General features: G+C 38.3%; 1 protein-coding gene across 6 annotated transcripts in view; it reads left to right on the forward strand.

Moving 5' to 3' along the window:
• Nucleotides 1–15,797, forward strand: part of PPP3CC (protein phosphatase 3 catalytic subunit gamma) — a 99,234-nt gene that overhangs the window by 73,921 nt on the left and 9,516 nt on the right. For 4 of the 6 annotated variants that reach the window (XM_032288487.1, XM_032288489.1, XM_032288491.1 and 1 more), the window contains exons 7-12: nt 2,180–2,257; nt 2,344–2,438; nt 7,299–7,424; nt 8,404–8,475; nt 14,548–14,574; nt 15,467–15,548. In XM_032288487.1, coding sequence (XP_032144378.1) covers nt 2,180–2,257; nt 2,344–2,438; nt 7,299–7,424; nt 8,404–8,475; nt 14,548–14,574; nt 15,467–15,548 — 480 coding nt within the window. The remainder of the gene's footprint in view (nt 1–2,179; nt 2,258–2,343; nt 2,439–7,298; nt 7,425–8,403; nt 8,476–14,547; nt 14,575–15,466; nt 15,549–15,797) is intronic. The other 2 variants (XM_032288488.1, XM_032288490.1) reach the window with 1 other exon arrangement.

Raw genomic sequence — 15,797 nt, forward strand, 5'->3', positions numbered from 1 at the left:
TTCTTTCTTTCTTTCTTTCTTTCTTTCTTTCTTTCTTTCTTTCTTTCTTTCTTTCTTTTTCTTTCCTTCCTTCCTTCCTTCCTTCCTTCCTTCCTTCCTTCCTTCCTCTTTCCCTCCCTCCCTCCCTCCCTTCCTTCCTTCCTTCCTTCCTTCCTTTCCTTTCCTTTCCTTTCCTTTCCTTTCCTTTCTTTCCTTTCTTTCCTTTCTTTCCTTTCTTTCTTTTCTTTCCTTCTTTCCTTCTTTCCTTTTTTTTTTTGAGATGGAGTTTTGCTCCTGTTGCCCAGGCTGGAGTGCAATGGGGTGATCTCGGCTCCCTGCAACCTCCACTTCCCAGGTGCAAGTGATTCTCCTGCCTCAGCTTCCCGAATAGCTAGAACTACAGGCTTGTGCCACTACAGCCAGCTAATTTTTGGATTTTTAGTAGAGATGGTATTTTTTTCATGTTGACAGGCTGATCTTGAACTCCTGACCTCAGATGATCTACCCATCTTGGCCTCCTGAAGTGCTAGGATTACAGATGTGAGCCACTGTGCCCAGCCCACCTCTCTCTTTAGTTAGGGCCAGTTACTAGAACTTTATTAGTTTCCTTTGGTTCTGTCATTGTTGCCTGGTTCTTTATAATTCATATAGCCTTACATTGGAGTCTGTGCATTTGAAGGAGCATAGGCCTTCCAGTTTTATGGACTAGTTCAAGTAAATACCTTTTCCTCCCGAGTCCCTAGATTAATGCGACTGCCTGTGGTATTGTGATTAAACAGGGCTGAAGCTAAATTATGGGGTTACAGTAGGGTTTACAGTCAGTGGGTCTACCACTAGGGGCATGGACAAGTATGTCCCCTGGGTGGGAATGGTTATCTCTGGAACTTAATAGGTTAGGACCCAAGCTGGGTCACAGGCTGGTTTGGGTTTATGTTTGGGTCCAGTCAGTAGTCCTTTTACCAGAGGAATGGATAGGCATGATTCCTGCAAGGTCCCTGGGAAGGCAGGACTTCCTCTTGGCCACAGTAGAGCAGGCTGGAGCCAGGTCAGGGTGCTGCTTTGAGTTTGCAGTTGGGTCTGGTTGGTAGGTCTGTTACTAGGGGCATCGATAGGCATGGTTCCTTCCCAGGTTGGATGAGGCTGATGGTAGGACTGCAGACAAGTGGGACTAGAGCCAAGTTCACAAGGGACAGGCTGATTCTGGGTCTGTAGCTGAAGGTCAGTGGGCCTGCCTTCTCAAAGCAGCCCTTCTTAGTCTTGGACAACACCAAGGTTTCATAACCACCTGCCTCAATCCCAAGGTTCTCACAATGGCACTTATGGCCATGGATGGCTACCAAACTATTGTTTCTGTATGAAGACCAGGGCTGGGGACATTTTCTTCTGCCATCTTGCTGATGTCACATACAATCTACTTTAATAGTAAATTTTTTTCTAAAGAGCATAATGAGAAACAAAGATTTTTAAAATAAACTAAATAATTAATACCTAAGTAATTCCAGGTTAATTTTGTGTATTCCAATTCTTCCTATCAAGCATTTGTCATTCAGAGAGGTCATAGTGGAAAAAGAGAAAAAAAAAAAAAAAAACAGAGAAGTCATAGTATGAAAAGAATATTTTAGGAGTATATGAGAATATGGTGTTTTTTTAAAATATGATTGACTAAAATATTTACATCTAAAATATTCCTGCATGAAATTGTCTTGGTATTGGTATTACCCATGAAGCTATAAGTAGGTTCTTTTATTTTTCTAACAATTTGACAATTTGATGATTGAAGAAAAGTATGTGTTGAATTTTTAGCACCTAACACACACACACACACACACACACACACACACACACACACAGAGTCTCTCTCTCTCTACTGTTGTACTTTTTAATATCAAGACACTGATAAAAGTTTTGGTGTTGCACTATCATTATGGATTAAGACCAAAAAATTAAAAGATGAGAAGGAGGAGCTCTTTCTATTGTAGGATTATCTATTGTCTTCATGTTTGATCTATAGTGAGGTATATTAGTGAAATAGAAAAACAGAATGATGGGTACTAAACTATTCATAAAATTTCAGTAGGGTATAATACTTAAAATTTTGAAACAAAATCAGCTGATATGTTGACTTTTCCCAATCTTCTTGTTAAAAAATAATTGTTTTAATTCCAGATTTATGTTTTCTGATTTTCTTTTTCTTTTTCAGTTACCCTGCAGTTTGTGAATTTTTGCAGAACAACAATTTGTTATCAATTATCAGAGCCCATGAAGCCCAAGATGCTGGGTAAGTTACATTAAAACTGTACCAAATGTCACTGCAGCATCTTTTCATTTAATATAAAGACAGACGAGCTTTCATCTCTTTTTCAGGTATCGAATGTACCGGAAGAGCCAAGCAACAGGCTTTCCATCACTTATTACAATTTTCTCTGCCCCCAATTACCTAGATGTCTATAACAATAAAGGTAAAGGAGTCCAGCAATATTTGAGTTTGAATTTGTGAGTAAACATGAGCTCTAGTTTAGTTGCGTGTATATGCGCGTGTGTGTGTGTATGTGTCATTTTAAAATATGAAAAAAGGGGTCTTAGTTGAAACAAAGGCCAAGAGATTTAGAATTTATGCTGCTGCTTGGTCTTTATCTCCTAAGGATTACTGGTCTCTTTGTAAGTGTACATAATGGTCATAATAGGTCAGATTGATACTGCAGACTCAAGGTATAAGAAGAATAAATTGCTTCAGGCTCATTTTAGAACAGTTAGCATAAATTATTGGTTTTGGTGAATTTAATGTGTTTATAACAGTATCTCAAAGTTACTATTGGTATTTTAATCTTTATGAATTATTGGACTATTTTTCTTCTTCTCGAGATATGATATAGGTAGAGTGAATAGTGTACAAAGTAAAAATAAATAAATAAATAAAAATATAAAAAGAAAACCTCATTTTTAGTTTAAGTCCTGTCAGAAGCTAATACTGTGACTTTGGGTGAGTCGCATTATCTTTCTAATCTTCAGTTTCCCATATGAAAAAAGAGGAATGGTTATATACATGCCCTTTGTTCCAGAAATTTTACTTCTAAGACTTTATCCTGTTAAAATCTTTTAATTTAAAACTTTTATGATTAATAGTTTATAAATGTTCTTTCAAGGCAGTGGTCCTACTAAAAACTTCGCATTTCTATAACTATTTTGTCGTTTATAAAGTATGAGTATAAATTAATAGGACTTTGAAAATAAACATGCCAGAACGAACATATCCAAATGAGTATTGTCCCTTCAAAGTAGTTAACCTTGGGAGGCTACACACCTCTTCCAACAATGCTGTCCTTGTTCAGAAACATTTTTGGAACTCCTCTTTTGGCATTGCCTTCAGAGTCTGCGACACATTCTTTTGATTATCCTCAATGATGGGAAATCTTCGTCCTTTGAGGGTGGATTTGATTTTTGGACAGCCAAAAGTCATTCGGAGTCAAGACTGATAAATAAGGTGAGTGATCAAGCTAGACGATACCATTTGGGGTCAAAAGCAAGGTATGATTATAAGGTAATGAGACTGGTTTTTCTCGTGTTGCTGATACAGTGGCTCTGGAGGTACTTCCAAAAGAGGAGTTCCAAAAATGTTTTGAGTAATGGCAGCATCTCTGGATTAATTATATGGTAGGCAACAAGTTGTGCTGAAAAGAACACAAAGCAAGGAGTCAGTCTAGTCCTGCTTCACTTTTAAGTGTGTCATATTTAACAAGATACTTCTCTGAGCCTCATCTTTAAAATATATGTCATATAGTATTGTTGAAGATAAGTTGGAATAAGGAAAATGGATATTAAAGTGTTGTTGAAAATATAAATTACTATAATAATATAGATTTTACTTCTATTGTGTCTGATGTGATGATGTCAAAGGACCACACTCATCTGATACCAAGGTCAGGTGTGTTTGTAGCTGGTGGTTTCTTAAGTCTCATTACTATATAGTTATACCTTGTATATGCAGTTGGGAAGAAAAGTTTCAAAGACGGCCAAATGTATTTACTCTAAGTAAACTATGGAATGGCACATCTCATTTAAATCTGATTTGGGTCAGTCATTTTAGTGTGTCCTCCAGTGACTTGTCCATTTTAAAAAGCATGTCTTTGACTTAAGTTCTGTCCTAGCCTTATGTTTTAATTTAACTTAGCATCCTTCTCTGAGCCTTAGCTGTCCTACAGTGCTCTGCTTTTCCCTGGGTACATTTATTACTTCCTTTCTCCTGATATTTCCAATATATTAGCAAATTAGGTTTTATTCTTATTTATTCTCTTGTCAATGGTGTGGACTGTTTGTGTTGTTAAACATCTTCAAGGACTCTTAGTAGCCCCAGATCTCATATTTGTAATAAAGGTCTTCCCTTCTCACTTTCTTTTTTAACTTCATCAAAGAGAGTATCTATTGCTCAATGGATTTATCAGTGTGCTAAGCTGAAACATGCCACCTAAGTCAGCAGCTGCTATACAGCTCATCACTGCTAGCTTGTTTGCCTGTTTGTTTGTTTTTGTCTCACTGACTCTAATCTGGTTTTGTTCTTGACTGCTTCTTTAGCAAACGTTTAATGTCACAGTCCTGGTCAGGCACAGTGGCTCATGCCTATAATCTCAGCACTTTGGGAGGCCAAGGGGAGGATCACTTGAGGCCCAGAATTCAATACCAGCCTGGGCAACAAAGTGGCACCCCATCTCTACAAAGAAAAATTTAAAAGTTAGCCAGGCAAGGTGGAGCATGCCTATAGTTCTAACTACTCAGGAGGCTGAGGTAGGAGGATCCTTTGAGCCCTGTAGTTCAAGGCTGCAGTGAACTGCGGTCACACCACTGCATTCCAGGCTGGGCAATAGAGCAAGATCCTGACTCTAAAAAAATAAAAATAGAAAGTAGTAAAAGACACAGTTCATTCTACCTGAGTTTCCTGTCAGCGTTGACATAATTAGTAACTTTATTTCAAAACAATCTTATTTTCATTGGTTGTTTCTTAAGCATTTTAAAAGGAAAAAGGCAGAAAACGTGGCATTAGAAACAATCCCTGGTGGTACTCAATTACTCTCCATACAAGTGCCTTCTTTTCCGAAAAAGGCAACTCTGTTGCTCTTTTTCTTCTTCCCTTTCTTCTACTAGGGCTCTTCTTTTCTTTCTTTCCTTCTTTCCTTCTTCCTTCCTCCCTTCCTTTCCTCCCTCCCCCCCCCCCCCCCCCCCCAGGTTGGAGTGGAATGGCATGATCTTGGTTCACTGCAGCCTTGACCTCCTGAGCTCAAGTGATCCTCCTACCTCAACCTTCCAAGTAGCTGGGACCACAGGTACATGCCACCACACCTGGATAATTTTTTTTTTTTTTTTGAGACAGAGTTTTTCACTCTTGTTGCCCAGGCTGGAGTACAGTGGTACGATCTCAGCTCGCTGCAACCTCTGTCTCCTTCAAGCGATTCTCCTGCCTCAGCCTCCCGAGTAGCTGGGATTACAGGAATGTGCTACCACACCTGGCTAATTTTGTATTTTTTATACAGACAGCATTTCTCCATGTTGGTCAAGCTGGTCTCAAACTCCTGACCTCAGGTGATCTGCCCACCTTGGCCTCCCAAAGTGCTGGAATTATAGGCGTGAGCCACTGCTCCTAGCCTGGCTAATTTTTTTTTCTATTTTTTTTTTTTTTTAATAGAGATAGGGCCTCATTACATTGCCCAGGCTGGTCTCAAACTCCTGAGCTTAAGTAGTCCTCCTGCCTCAGCCTCCCACAGTGCTGGGATTACAGGTGTGTGTCCCATCATGCTTGGTCTCTTTCATATTCTTTTTTTTTTTTTTTTAAGAGACAGAGTCTCGCTCTGTTACCCAGGCTGGAGTGCAGTGGTGCAGTCTCTGCTCACTGCAACTCTGCCTCCCAAGTTCAAGCAGTTCTCTTGCCTCAGCCTCAGAGTAGCTGGGACTACAAGTGCACACCACCACAACCGGCTAATTTTTTGTATTTTAGTAGAGACAGAGTTTCACTGTGTTGCCCAGGCTGGTCTTAAACTCCTGAGCTCAGGCAACCCACCTGCCTCGGCCTCCCAAAGTGCTAGGATTACTCTTTCATACTCTTTAGACTTCTTGGTATCACAAGTATTTCTTAGTTCCACTACTTACTTGAAAGACCTTTAATCATGATTTTTAAAGATTCTTATTCTTGTTTTCTTCCATTCACTGGGAACACACCCAAAAGCAGTTTTTTAAGCTCTTGTTTCTAGTCATCCACTGTTGAGACTCACGTCACACTTTTTCATGGGTAGATTGAGAGAGTTGTTGAATAATGATATATGATTTATTTACTTAAATTGAATAAAATACATATATGTGAAAATAATGGAACATGTACATTGTAGCCAGTGTTAGGTTTTTTAAGAGCTAGAGATTATATTTTAATTTATTTTCTTAATAATCTATGGCGTACATTTTAGACATTCAATAACTTAAATTTTAAGAACACTGTATTATCCTATAGCAAAGAAACAGGAACCAGGACATGACCTATGTCTGTCATTTCTAGAGAATCATTACACCCTGTTTTATTTTATGACTATAGAATAATTAAGAGAGTAGTGCAAACAACATTGCTGGTGCTAAAGGCTAAGGAATTGGATTTTAAGACTTTCAAAATATAAGGAAAATCAGTTTGGCATCAAAGTATGTGTGCAGCTATCTGAATGGTTAATATTAAACATAGCTTGCTGGCAATATACTGGCTGTGTATCAGAAAAATTGGCAATTTTAAAATCCACTATATTGAATACAGAGATGATTTAACCTAATTTTGAACATGAATTGTAAATTGCTTCAAGTTTGCCATTTGTATCTCTCAGTATGAGTTGATGAACTGCAACATATAAATTCCCAGAAAGTATACAGTCTTCGACTCTGGCTAATGACTAGCAAAACAGGCTGTGTCCATTTATTGAGTGATATTTGTCCTCAAAGGAGGGTTGTAATTATAACCATTTGGCCTATAAAAGAAAATTAAGGGGAAATTTTCCTCATGTGAATCCTGAGGTTTATATACATAGTTACTGTGCAGCGATCCTCGGAAGTTTCAGTTTCTTTTGTTCTTTTATTATATGAGCTCTTCACATAACTTTGTTCCTTGGAATAACTCTTAAGAGAATGAACTAAATAAAAGGCTATAAAATTTTCCATCTGCCCTTTACTTAGACTAGTCCTGACTTTACAAATGGGAAGTTCCCAAATTCTGTGTAGCAGGTACACAGCTGTACATAGCATACCGCTTGCCATGCCATGTTCTCTGTGCCAGATTTTCTTCCTTTTTTCCTTTTTAGCTGCTGTGTTGAAATATGAAAACAATGTCATGAATATCAGACAGTTTAACTGTTCTCCACACCCCTACTGGCTTCCAAACTTTATGGATGTTTTCACGTGGTCTTTGCCTTTTGTTGGGGAAAAAGGTAAGGGAACTAAAGCACGTATCTCATCAGTTGTTCAGTGACTGAGGACACTTTATATTTGCATGAGCCCTCTCATGGTTCAGAAATGTTTTCTAATTTTGTTTGTTCTCAACATAGATTTTAGTTTTTTTTTTTTGAGAGGGAGTCTCGCTCTGTCGCCCAGGCTAGAGTGCAGTGGCACGATCTCTGCTAACTGCAGCCTCTGCCTCCCAGGTTCCAACGATTCTCCTGTCAGCCTCCTGAGGAGCTGGGATTATAGGCGCATGCTGCCACGCCTGGCTAATTTTTGTATTTTAGTAGAGACAGGGTTTTACCATGTTGGCCAGGCTGGTTTCAAACTCCTGACCTCAAGTGATCCGTCCTCCTCAACCTCCCAAAGTGCTGGCTGAGATTACAGACATGTGCCACTCTGCCCGGCCTCTACATAGTTTTTTAAATGGCCTGTAATTGGTTCTGAAATTTTAGTATATTAAGGTTTTCTTATGGTAAATATCAATTTAAAGTAGCTGACCTATGATCAAGATGTTAAAATAACATATTGTCATTCCCTCAGATTTCTTCAACTAAAGAGGTTTAAACAGAATTTATTGTTCTTAAAATTTTATTTGTACAACTACTCACATAAGCTAAGCCTGCTAGACATAGGCCTGTTGGCTTAAATTTGTAAAATGGGAAAAAATTTTCTCATATGTGTATCAGTATGTAAGAAGCTCTGAACAGCAATCCAATAAAATCAAGTCATTAAGCAATAGATCTTCAAAGCCTCCAGACTTTTACTGGAGCAAGTAATCTACCCAAATTCTTTTTAAACCTGGAAGTTTACACTTAATTCTACTCTTTGTAGCTATTCTTACTAACATAATGATAAATGATTTTTGTTTATGCTTACTTAACATGTGTGTTTATTTAGATATCTACATTATTTTAGAGAAAGTACCTCATTAATTATGTAAATTTTGGATAATTTTGTCTTACATAGTTACAGAGATGCTGGTAAATGTGCTCAACATATGCTCTGATGATGAACTGATTTCTGATGATGAAGCAGAAGGTAAACTTTTCTTTGAACTAAAACTAGGGAGAGGTTTGGTTTTGGTTTTGTTTATTTTGAATGATTTTTCTTTGTCTTACTAAAAATGAATTTAATTGATTGTAGAAAAATAAAATTGAAAAATACAAGAAACTATGAATAAAACAAGTCACCCATAATACCATCATCTTACAGATATCCACAGTTAACATCTTAATGTATACTTTGTTAGTTGTCTTTTACCTTTGCTTATAATTTTCCTCTGTGTTTTTTTTCTTTTTAATGAGAATGAGGTTATGTAGTAAGATCACTATTTTTGTGGAGTTTCTTTGTAGACAGACTAGTTTCTAATGGATCCATAGTTGTCCATGTTGATTGGTGTTTTAACCAATCCCATGTTGTTGGATATTGGAGTTTTTCCCAAGTTTTTGCTGATAAAACCCATACAGTTTTGAAAATTTGTATAGATAAAAATGTGCACATTCTCTTAACCAATATTTATTATATACTTGATATATGCCAAGTACCGTACTGTTTAGGTTCTTGCTCTCAATAAGCATAGTTGCTAGTATAGGGAGAACAGACAGTAAATATGTCAGATGAAAGGAAGTAGAGCAATATTAGAAAATCAAGAATAACACTTCTTGATTATTTCCATAGGATAATTTTCTAGAAATCGAATATCTGTGTCAATTAGTACTTAAAATTTCAATTTTGATACATCCTCTAGAAAGGCTGTACCACTTTACATTGTGCAGGGTGCATCATCACAGTGCTGTCTCCAATACCGTATGATACTTGTTATAGTCTGGTGTTACCACATTTTTAGTTTGTATTTTTATGATGACTAATGGACAGTTTTTTCTTGTGTTTATTGGCCATGTTTATCTCTCTTTTGTGATTTGTCAATTCATATCTTCTATCTTTTTTTTTTTTTTTTTTTTTTTGTGAGACAGCATTGTTCTGTCACCCAAGCAGGAGTCCAGTGGTGCAAGCTCGGCTCACTGCAACCTCCACCTTCTGGGTTCAAGTGATTCTCCTGCCTCGGCCTCCCGAGTAGCTGGAATTACAGGCGCATGCCACCATGACTGGCTAATGTTTGTATTTTTAGTATAGATGGAGTTTTTCCATGTTGTCCAGGCTAGTCTGGAACTCCCTGAGCTCAAAGTGATCTGCCTGTCCCTGCCTCCCAAAGTGCTGGGATTATAGGCATGAGCCATTGCGCCCAGCTCCATTTTTTTTTTTTTCTTACTGGCCTGTGAGGGATCTTTTTATACAGTAATACTTTATTATATATGTAGCCAAGTATTTTTTCCTGGTGTGCTGTGGGAGGTTGAATTGTAAAAGAAGGTCCTGACTTGTTTGAGAATACGAGAGATTCTGGAAAGATGGTGGTCACCCGAGCACAAACCGGCCTCATCCTATCAAGGCCCTTTGCTAAGATGGTTCCCTCAACTGTGAGGATAAACCATCTCCATAGTGGAGAAAACAGGACTTCCTTTGGGAATCTAGAGGAAATTACCACACACTCGCATGCTTCAGGTTCCACACTGAAGATCAACATCATATGGAACATACCTTACAAGTGCCTTTATTTATTGTATAGGAGATCACTTCAAGGAACCAGTTCTTCTTGAGGAAATAGTGCAGCCAAGTGAAAAGCAAAAGAAAAACAATAAAGAATTTAAGTTAGGGGAAGATGAAATAAGGAAGAAACAGATCTAGAGAAATTTATATTCAAGGGCCGGGCGCGGTGGCTCAAGCCTGTAATCCCAGCACTTTGGGAGGCCGAGGCGGGTGGATCACGAGGTCAAGAGATCGAGACCGTCCTGGTCAACATGGTGAAACCCCGTCTCTACTAAAACTACAAAAAATTAGCTGGGCATGGTGGCGCGTGCCTGTAATCCCAGCTACTCAGGAGGCTGAGGCAGGAGAATTACCTGAACCCAGGAGGCGGAGGTTGCGGTGAGCCGAGATCGCGCCATTGCACTCCAGCCTGGGTAACAAGAGTGAAACTCCGTCTCAAAAAAAAAAAAAAAAAAAAGAAAGAAATTTATATTCAAGTCTAGGTGGAAATGGAAATTATTATGAACTCATATATGTTCAGAAAAGATTCTTGATTACTATTAGGATATGTTTACAGAAGTATACTAAAAATTGTATATGGGAATATTTATTGAAATATTGCCTCTAATAACAAAAGGTTTAAAACAATTAAATATCCTTCAGTGGATAGCTGGGTAAATCAATTATGATATATCCATATGATAGATTTTCTACCAGGAATATTATTTTCTTTATGCAAGCCCCCTTCCTCCCCTTTCCTTACAGTTGGCTTCTGTTCAGCTTGTTGTTACTTCCTCACGGAAGACATTTCTAACATCCCTGACTAGATCCAATACCCCTGTTATGCTCTCTCATGCCACCATGTACCTCCTCTTAGCATTTGTTAGTTGCAGGTCTACATTTATTTATATCTTTACATGATTAATAAGTTTTACCCCCACTCAACTGTAAACTCCTTAAGTGCTGGGACAAAATTGGTTTTTGATCACCATTACAATCCCCTAAAGACACATATAATACAGTGAGCAAAGTGGTGAATAGTTGTTGAGATAGATGAATTGTGTGATATGAAGTACATCTATTTGTTAAAAAATAAGAATTGGCTGTCTACAGTGGCTCATACCTGTAATCCAGCATTTTGGGAGGTCAAGGTGGGAGGGTTGCTTGAGCCCAGGAGTTTAAGACCACCCTGGGCAACAAAGTGAGACATCCCATCTCTACAAAAAATAAAAAAAAAAATAGCCAGGTATGGGGGCATGTACCTAAGGTTCCCGCTACGTGGGAGGCTGAGGCAGGAGGATAGCTTGAGCTCAGGAGGTTGAGGCTGCAGTGAGCAGTGTTCACACCACTGCATTCCAGCCTGGGCAACAAAGCAAGACCCTGTCTCAAAACAATGAAGATAAATTAAAAAAAAAAAAAAGAAGTATGGCTATCGGAGCTGATATGGAAAATATAGTAGATACTCTGTTAAGTGCAAAAGTAAATGGATAGAATTCTTATTCTCATTTTTGCCAAGTTGTGCAGATATAAGCTGATATATGTTATTTTTTTCTGAAAGAAAATAAAAAATGACTTTTTAGGTTAAGATGGTGAATTGAACACACTCCTCATTCACTTCCCTCCTAAAACCACTCAAAAGCCATAATAAAAGTGTAGATTTTTATAAAGTGATATAAAACTAAGGATTTCCACTTCATCAATTGCAGACTAGATAGTTTACATCCATGCTGACTATTAAGACAACTAGAAAAGCTCTACAATTTTTTGAGCTTGTTTCAAAGGCATCAGAAATGAATGAAGCGTAAAGAATTCCCAGTTTGCGACCTGGAGAAAGGCAGAAAAGGAGAGAGGTGAGACCAGTATTGGGACTGTTTCTCTTTTAAGGACATTCATGAATTTCAAAAGAGGAGGTTAAGAGGTTGAGCAGCCCTCTTGATAGCCTTGTGTGACTAAGCTAAAAAAGTTAGTGTTCAAGGCTTGCCAAGGAGAATATGAGTGCTAGAAGTCTTCTGTTCACTCCTTTGGGATCCTCAAAAATTGCATCTATGTAGGAGTTAGGGTGAGCTGGGAATAGAACAGCTCTGGAAAGGAATATAGCCTACCTTCAAATCATTCAATCCCTGAAAGTTTAAATAAGGTGGCCCAGGCACCTGAAGAAAACAGACCTCTCTAGACTAAGACAACATCGTGTAGGACCTTAAATGATTTCTACAAATACTCTTTCGAATATGGTACGTGGCTCACAACCAGAAATAACCAGGCATGTGAGGAGATATAACAACATGAATGAGAACCATCAGAAATTGCAAAAATAAAAACAGACCCTCAGGTTCTCCAGATGGTGGCTGTATCAGATCAGACTTTCAAATAACTATGCCAAAAAAACAAAATATAACTTATGTTTACTGTGTTCAAGGACCTAAAAGTCTAGACTGAGAATTTTAGCAGAAAACTGTGAATTGTAAAAGGGGATATAGCAGATTTGATAAAGCATCAAAAGAAAGTTCTGGACTGAAAAATAAAATAACAAATTTAAAAACTCAAAAGATGAATTATTCAACAGCAGAGTCAATAAAGCTAATCATAGAATAAATTCACTGGAAGATAGGTCCAGGAAGAAACCATTTAGAATAAAGCATGAAGAGGAAAAAGGAAAATACAAAAAAAAAAGAAAAAGCATAAGAGACATAGAGGATACCATAAACAGGCCTTGCATACATGTGTTTGGACTCCCAGAGAAGAAGAGAATAGAGTAGATGCAATATTTGAAAAGATGATGAGTAAAAATTTTCCAAAACTGCTAAGACATTAAGTCATATATTAAAGACCTGTAAATGGAAGCATAACAAATACACATAGTACTTAAGCACATCATAATGCTTAAGATGAAAGACAAAGAAAAAAGGTTGGCTCGCTTGGCTTGGTATGGTAGCTCACATCTGTAATCCCAACACTTAAGAAGGCTAAGGCAGAAGGATCACTTGAGTCCAGGAATTCAAGGCTTCTGTTCATTTGGTTTAGCAGTGAGCTATGATCATACATCACTGTACTCCAGCCTGTGCAACAAAGTGAGACTCTGGGCCACTGTCTCCTCTCCAAGTCTAGAGGCTAATCTCTAAAAAGTATAAACACAAAGGTTTGTGGATGGAGGATACAATTAAGGGCATCAGTACCTTGCCAAAAGTAAGTGACTAAATGCATACTCTATTCTCTAACAAAGGCCAACCCTGATCACTCGATGTAAAGCACAAAGTCAGCAATCTCTACCTACCAGTTCTTAAACCGTTTTAGTCCCTTACTCTTAATCATGAGTGAACACCAAGGATTATCAACACCTAAGGGAAGTCTTTTAAGAGACAAACCACAACAAAAAAGCAACTTAAATGAACTTGAAATTCTGAAGAACATTCAAAACTCTAAAAAGGAAGAACTGACTGGGTGCAATGGCTCACACCTATAGTCTCAGCACTTTGGGAGGCTGAGGTGGGCAGATCACTTGAGCACATGAGTTCAAGCCAGCCTGGGTAACATGGCGAAACCCCATCTCTACTAAAAATGCAGAAATTAGCCAGGCATGGTGGTGCATGCCTGTGGTCCCAGCTACTTAGGGGTCTGAGGTGGGAGGATTACTTGAACCTGGAAGGCTGAGGTTGCAGTGAGCCGAGATCTCGCCACTGCACTCTAGCTGGACCAAAAGAGGGAGACCCTGTCTCAAAAAAACAAACAAACAAACAAACAAAACTTACATATTTCCTATTCTTTCCCACCACAAACATAAAAATAAATAAATAAAAAAGAACACCCAGTCAGGCGTGGTGGCTCACATCCCAGTACTTTGGGAGGCCAAGGCTAATGGATCACGAGGTCAGGAGATTGAGACCATTCTGGTTAGCACAGTGAAACCCCGTCTCTACTAAAAATACAAAAAATTATCCAGGTGTTGTGGCATGCACCTGTAGTCCCAGCTACTTGGGAGACTGGGGCAGGAGAATTGCTTGAAACCAGGAGGTGGAGGTTGCAGTGAACTGAGATTGTGCCACTGCACTCCAGCCTGAGAGACAGAGGGAGACTCTGTCTCAAAAAAAAATAATAAAAATAAATGAAGAACGATTATATCCCTGAAAGAGAAGCTATTGAATCCATTAAACAAAAAACATACTGTTCCTGTGAAGAGATTTGCACTCTGTTCTGTCCTCTGTTTTAGTTTCTTGTTTTTGGCATCTTTTGTTCCACAAATGATATCTTTGTTTAATGTTATTTTCATGATCTGTGAGAGCAGAAAATATTGAATGCTCACAGATGTGAACTAATGTAAAACCATAAACTTTTAAGAAATGAAACTACTGACAAAAGAAATCTGTAGTTCAGTGTTGTATCATTATACCAAAGATGTCCCTTGTAAGATAATAGTCTGTTTCCCTCATTGCATATCACTTTGATTTTTTTCCTCTTTTCCATGTAAACTTAAATTTCTCTTCTCATATTTCTGTCTTCATCTCTGTTTCTTGGTGTCTCTTCTCCCTGAAGATCACTACATTCCAAGCTATCAGAAAGGTATCCGACTAAACTGTGCTAAGAGCTTAATGCTTATTCTCTGTCCCACCACAGCCTCTTGCTTAAGAGTTTTAAAATTGGTAGTTGAATAATTTCAAACAGGTTCTCCATCCTCCCCTTCAGTTTAAAGGTATATGTTTTCTCTGGACCTGTTGCATGATACGGCAGGGTGTTGAGGGTTGGAGATGAGGAAGGAGAGGCCATGTTTCTTTTTCTGACTTTTGACTGTAGTCCCCTGGTGCATGCTGGACCATGGCTTCCCATGTGTGGGCTATTTTCAGAATCTTAGATGAGAAAAAGTCATAAAGTCTTACATTAACTTTTTCTGTTGTTGCTTTTTAAAATAGTGCACAGTTGTCAGTAGTGTTGTGAGGCAATAACTCACTAATGTAAGTGAAGATTATAGAATGAAGCAGCCCTCACTAAGTTCAGGAGAGCTAGCTGGGTGTTGTGTTTACATACGGAAGACAGCTGCTGGAATGATCACTTGCCATTTGGCAGGCCAAACCCTGTGCCCTAAGGTGGCCCACAGCATTCTCAAAAGAGATCTTTGCTGTAGCAGCTTTCTTTGTGAGGTTTGTTTATGTGTGTGTGTTTTATATTCTTTCCTGTGTTCTACGTTTCACAACCACAAATAAGTTCCTGCCTCTCATAGATCCACCCAGTCTGTCTTTTTTGTGGCCTCTCATTTTTTACTTCATCTTTTTATCTTCTGGGTTATTTTTTCTCTTGCTCCTTAGAACTTTCTGAGATTTTTGTTTAAACAAACTTAAACCTTCATTTCTTTTGTAAAAAGCAATGTTTCTTTAGCTTAGGACACTTCATCCTGAATTTTTTAAAGGCAATCTATTAACACATTCCTTTAACTTATGTATTCTTTGTATTCTCTAAGGAAGCACTACAGTTCGTAAGGAGATCATCAGGAATAAGATCAGAGCCATTGGGAAGATGGCACGGGTCTTTTCAATTCTTCGGTAAGGATGTCTGTCATTACAGTGTGGATTAAAGGCATTTTGAGAGTAAATTAGAAGTCGAATTCTGAGCACTTTTTTTTCGAATTGGAATTTGGTATTGAAACTGCAGGTCTTTAGGTTGAGTGCAGATTGAATGGACATGTTAAAGTGACTAAAAATGTGCCAGCAGACATTCATTTGTTAGTAGCTTAGACATTGTGAATGTAGTGGTTTAGTGTGGATTTTCCAGCCAGATTGCCTGTATTCAAA

The sequence above is a fragment of the Sapajus apella genome, unplaced genomic scaffold (assembly GCF_009761245.1).
Source record: "Sapajus apella isolate SASKATOON/1434 unplaced genomic scaffold, GSC_monkey_1.0 scaffold21, whole genome shotgun sequence".
NCBI classification, from domain to species: domain Eukaryota; kingdom Metazoa; phylum Chordata; class Mammalia; order Primates; family Cebidae; genus Sapajus; species Sapajus apella.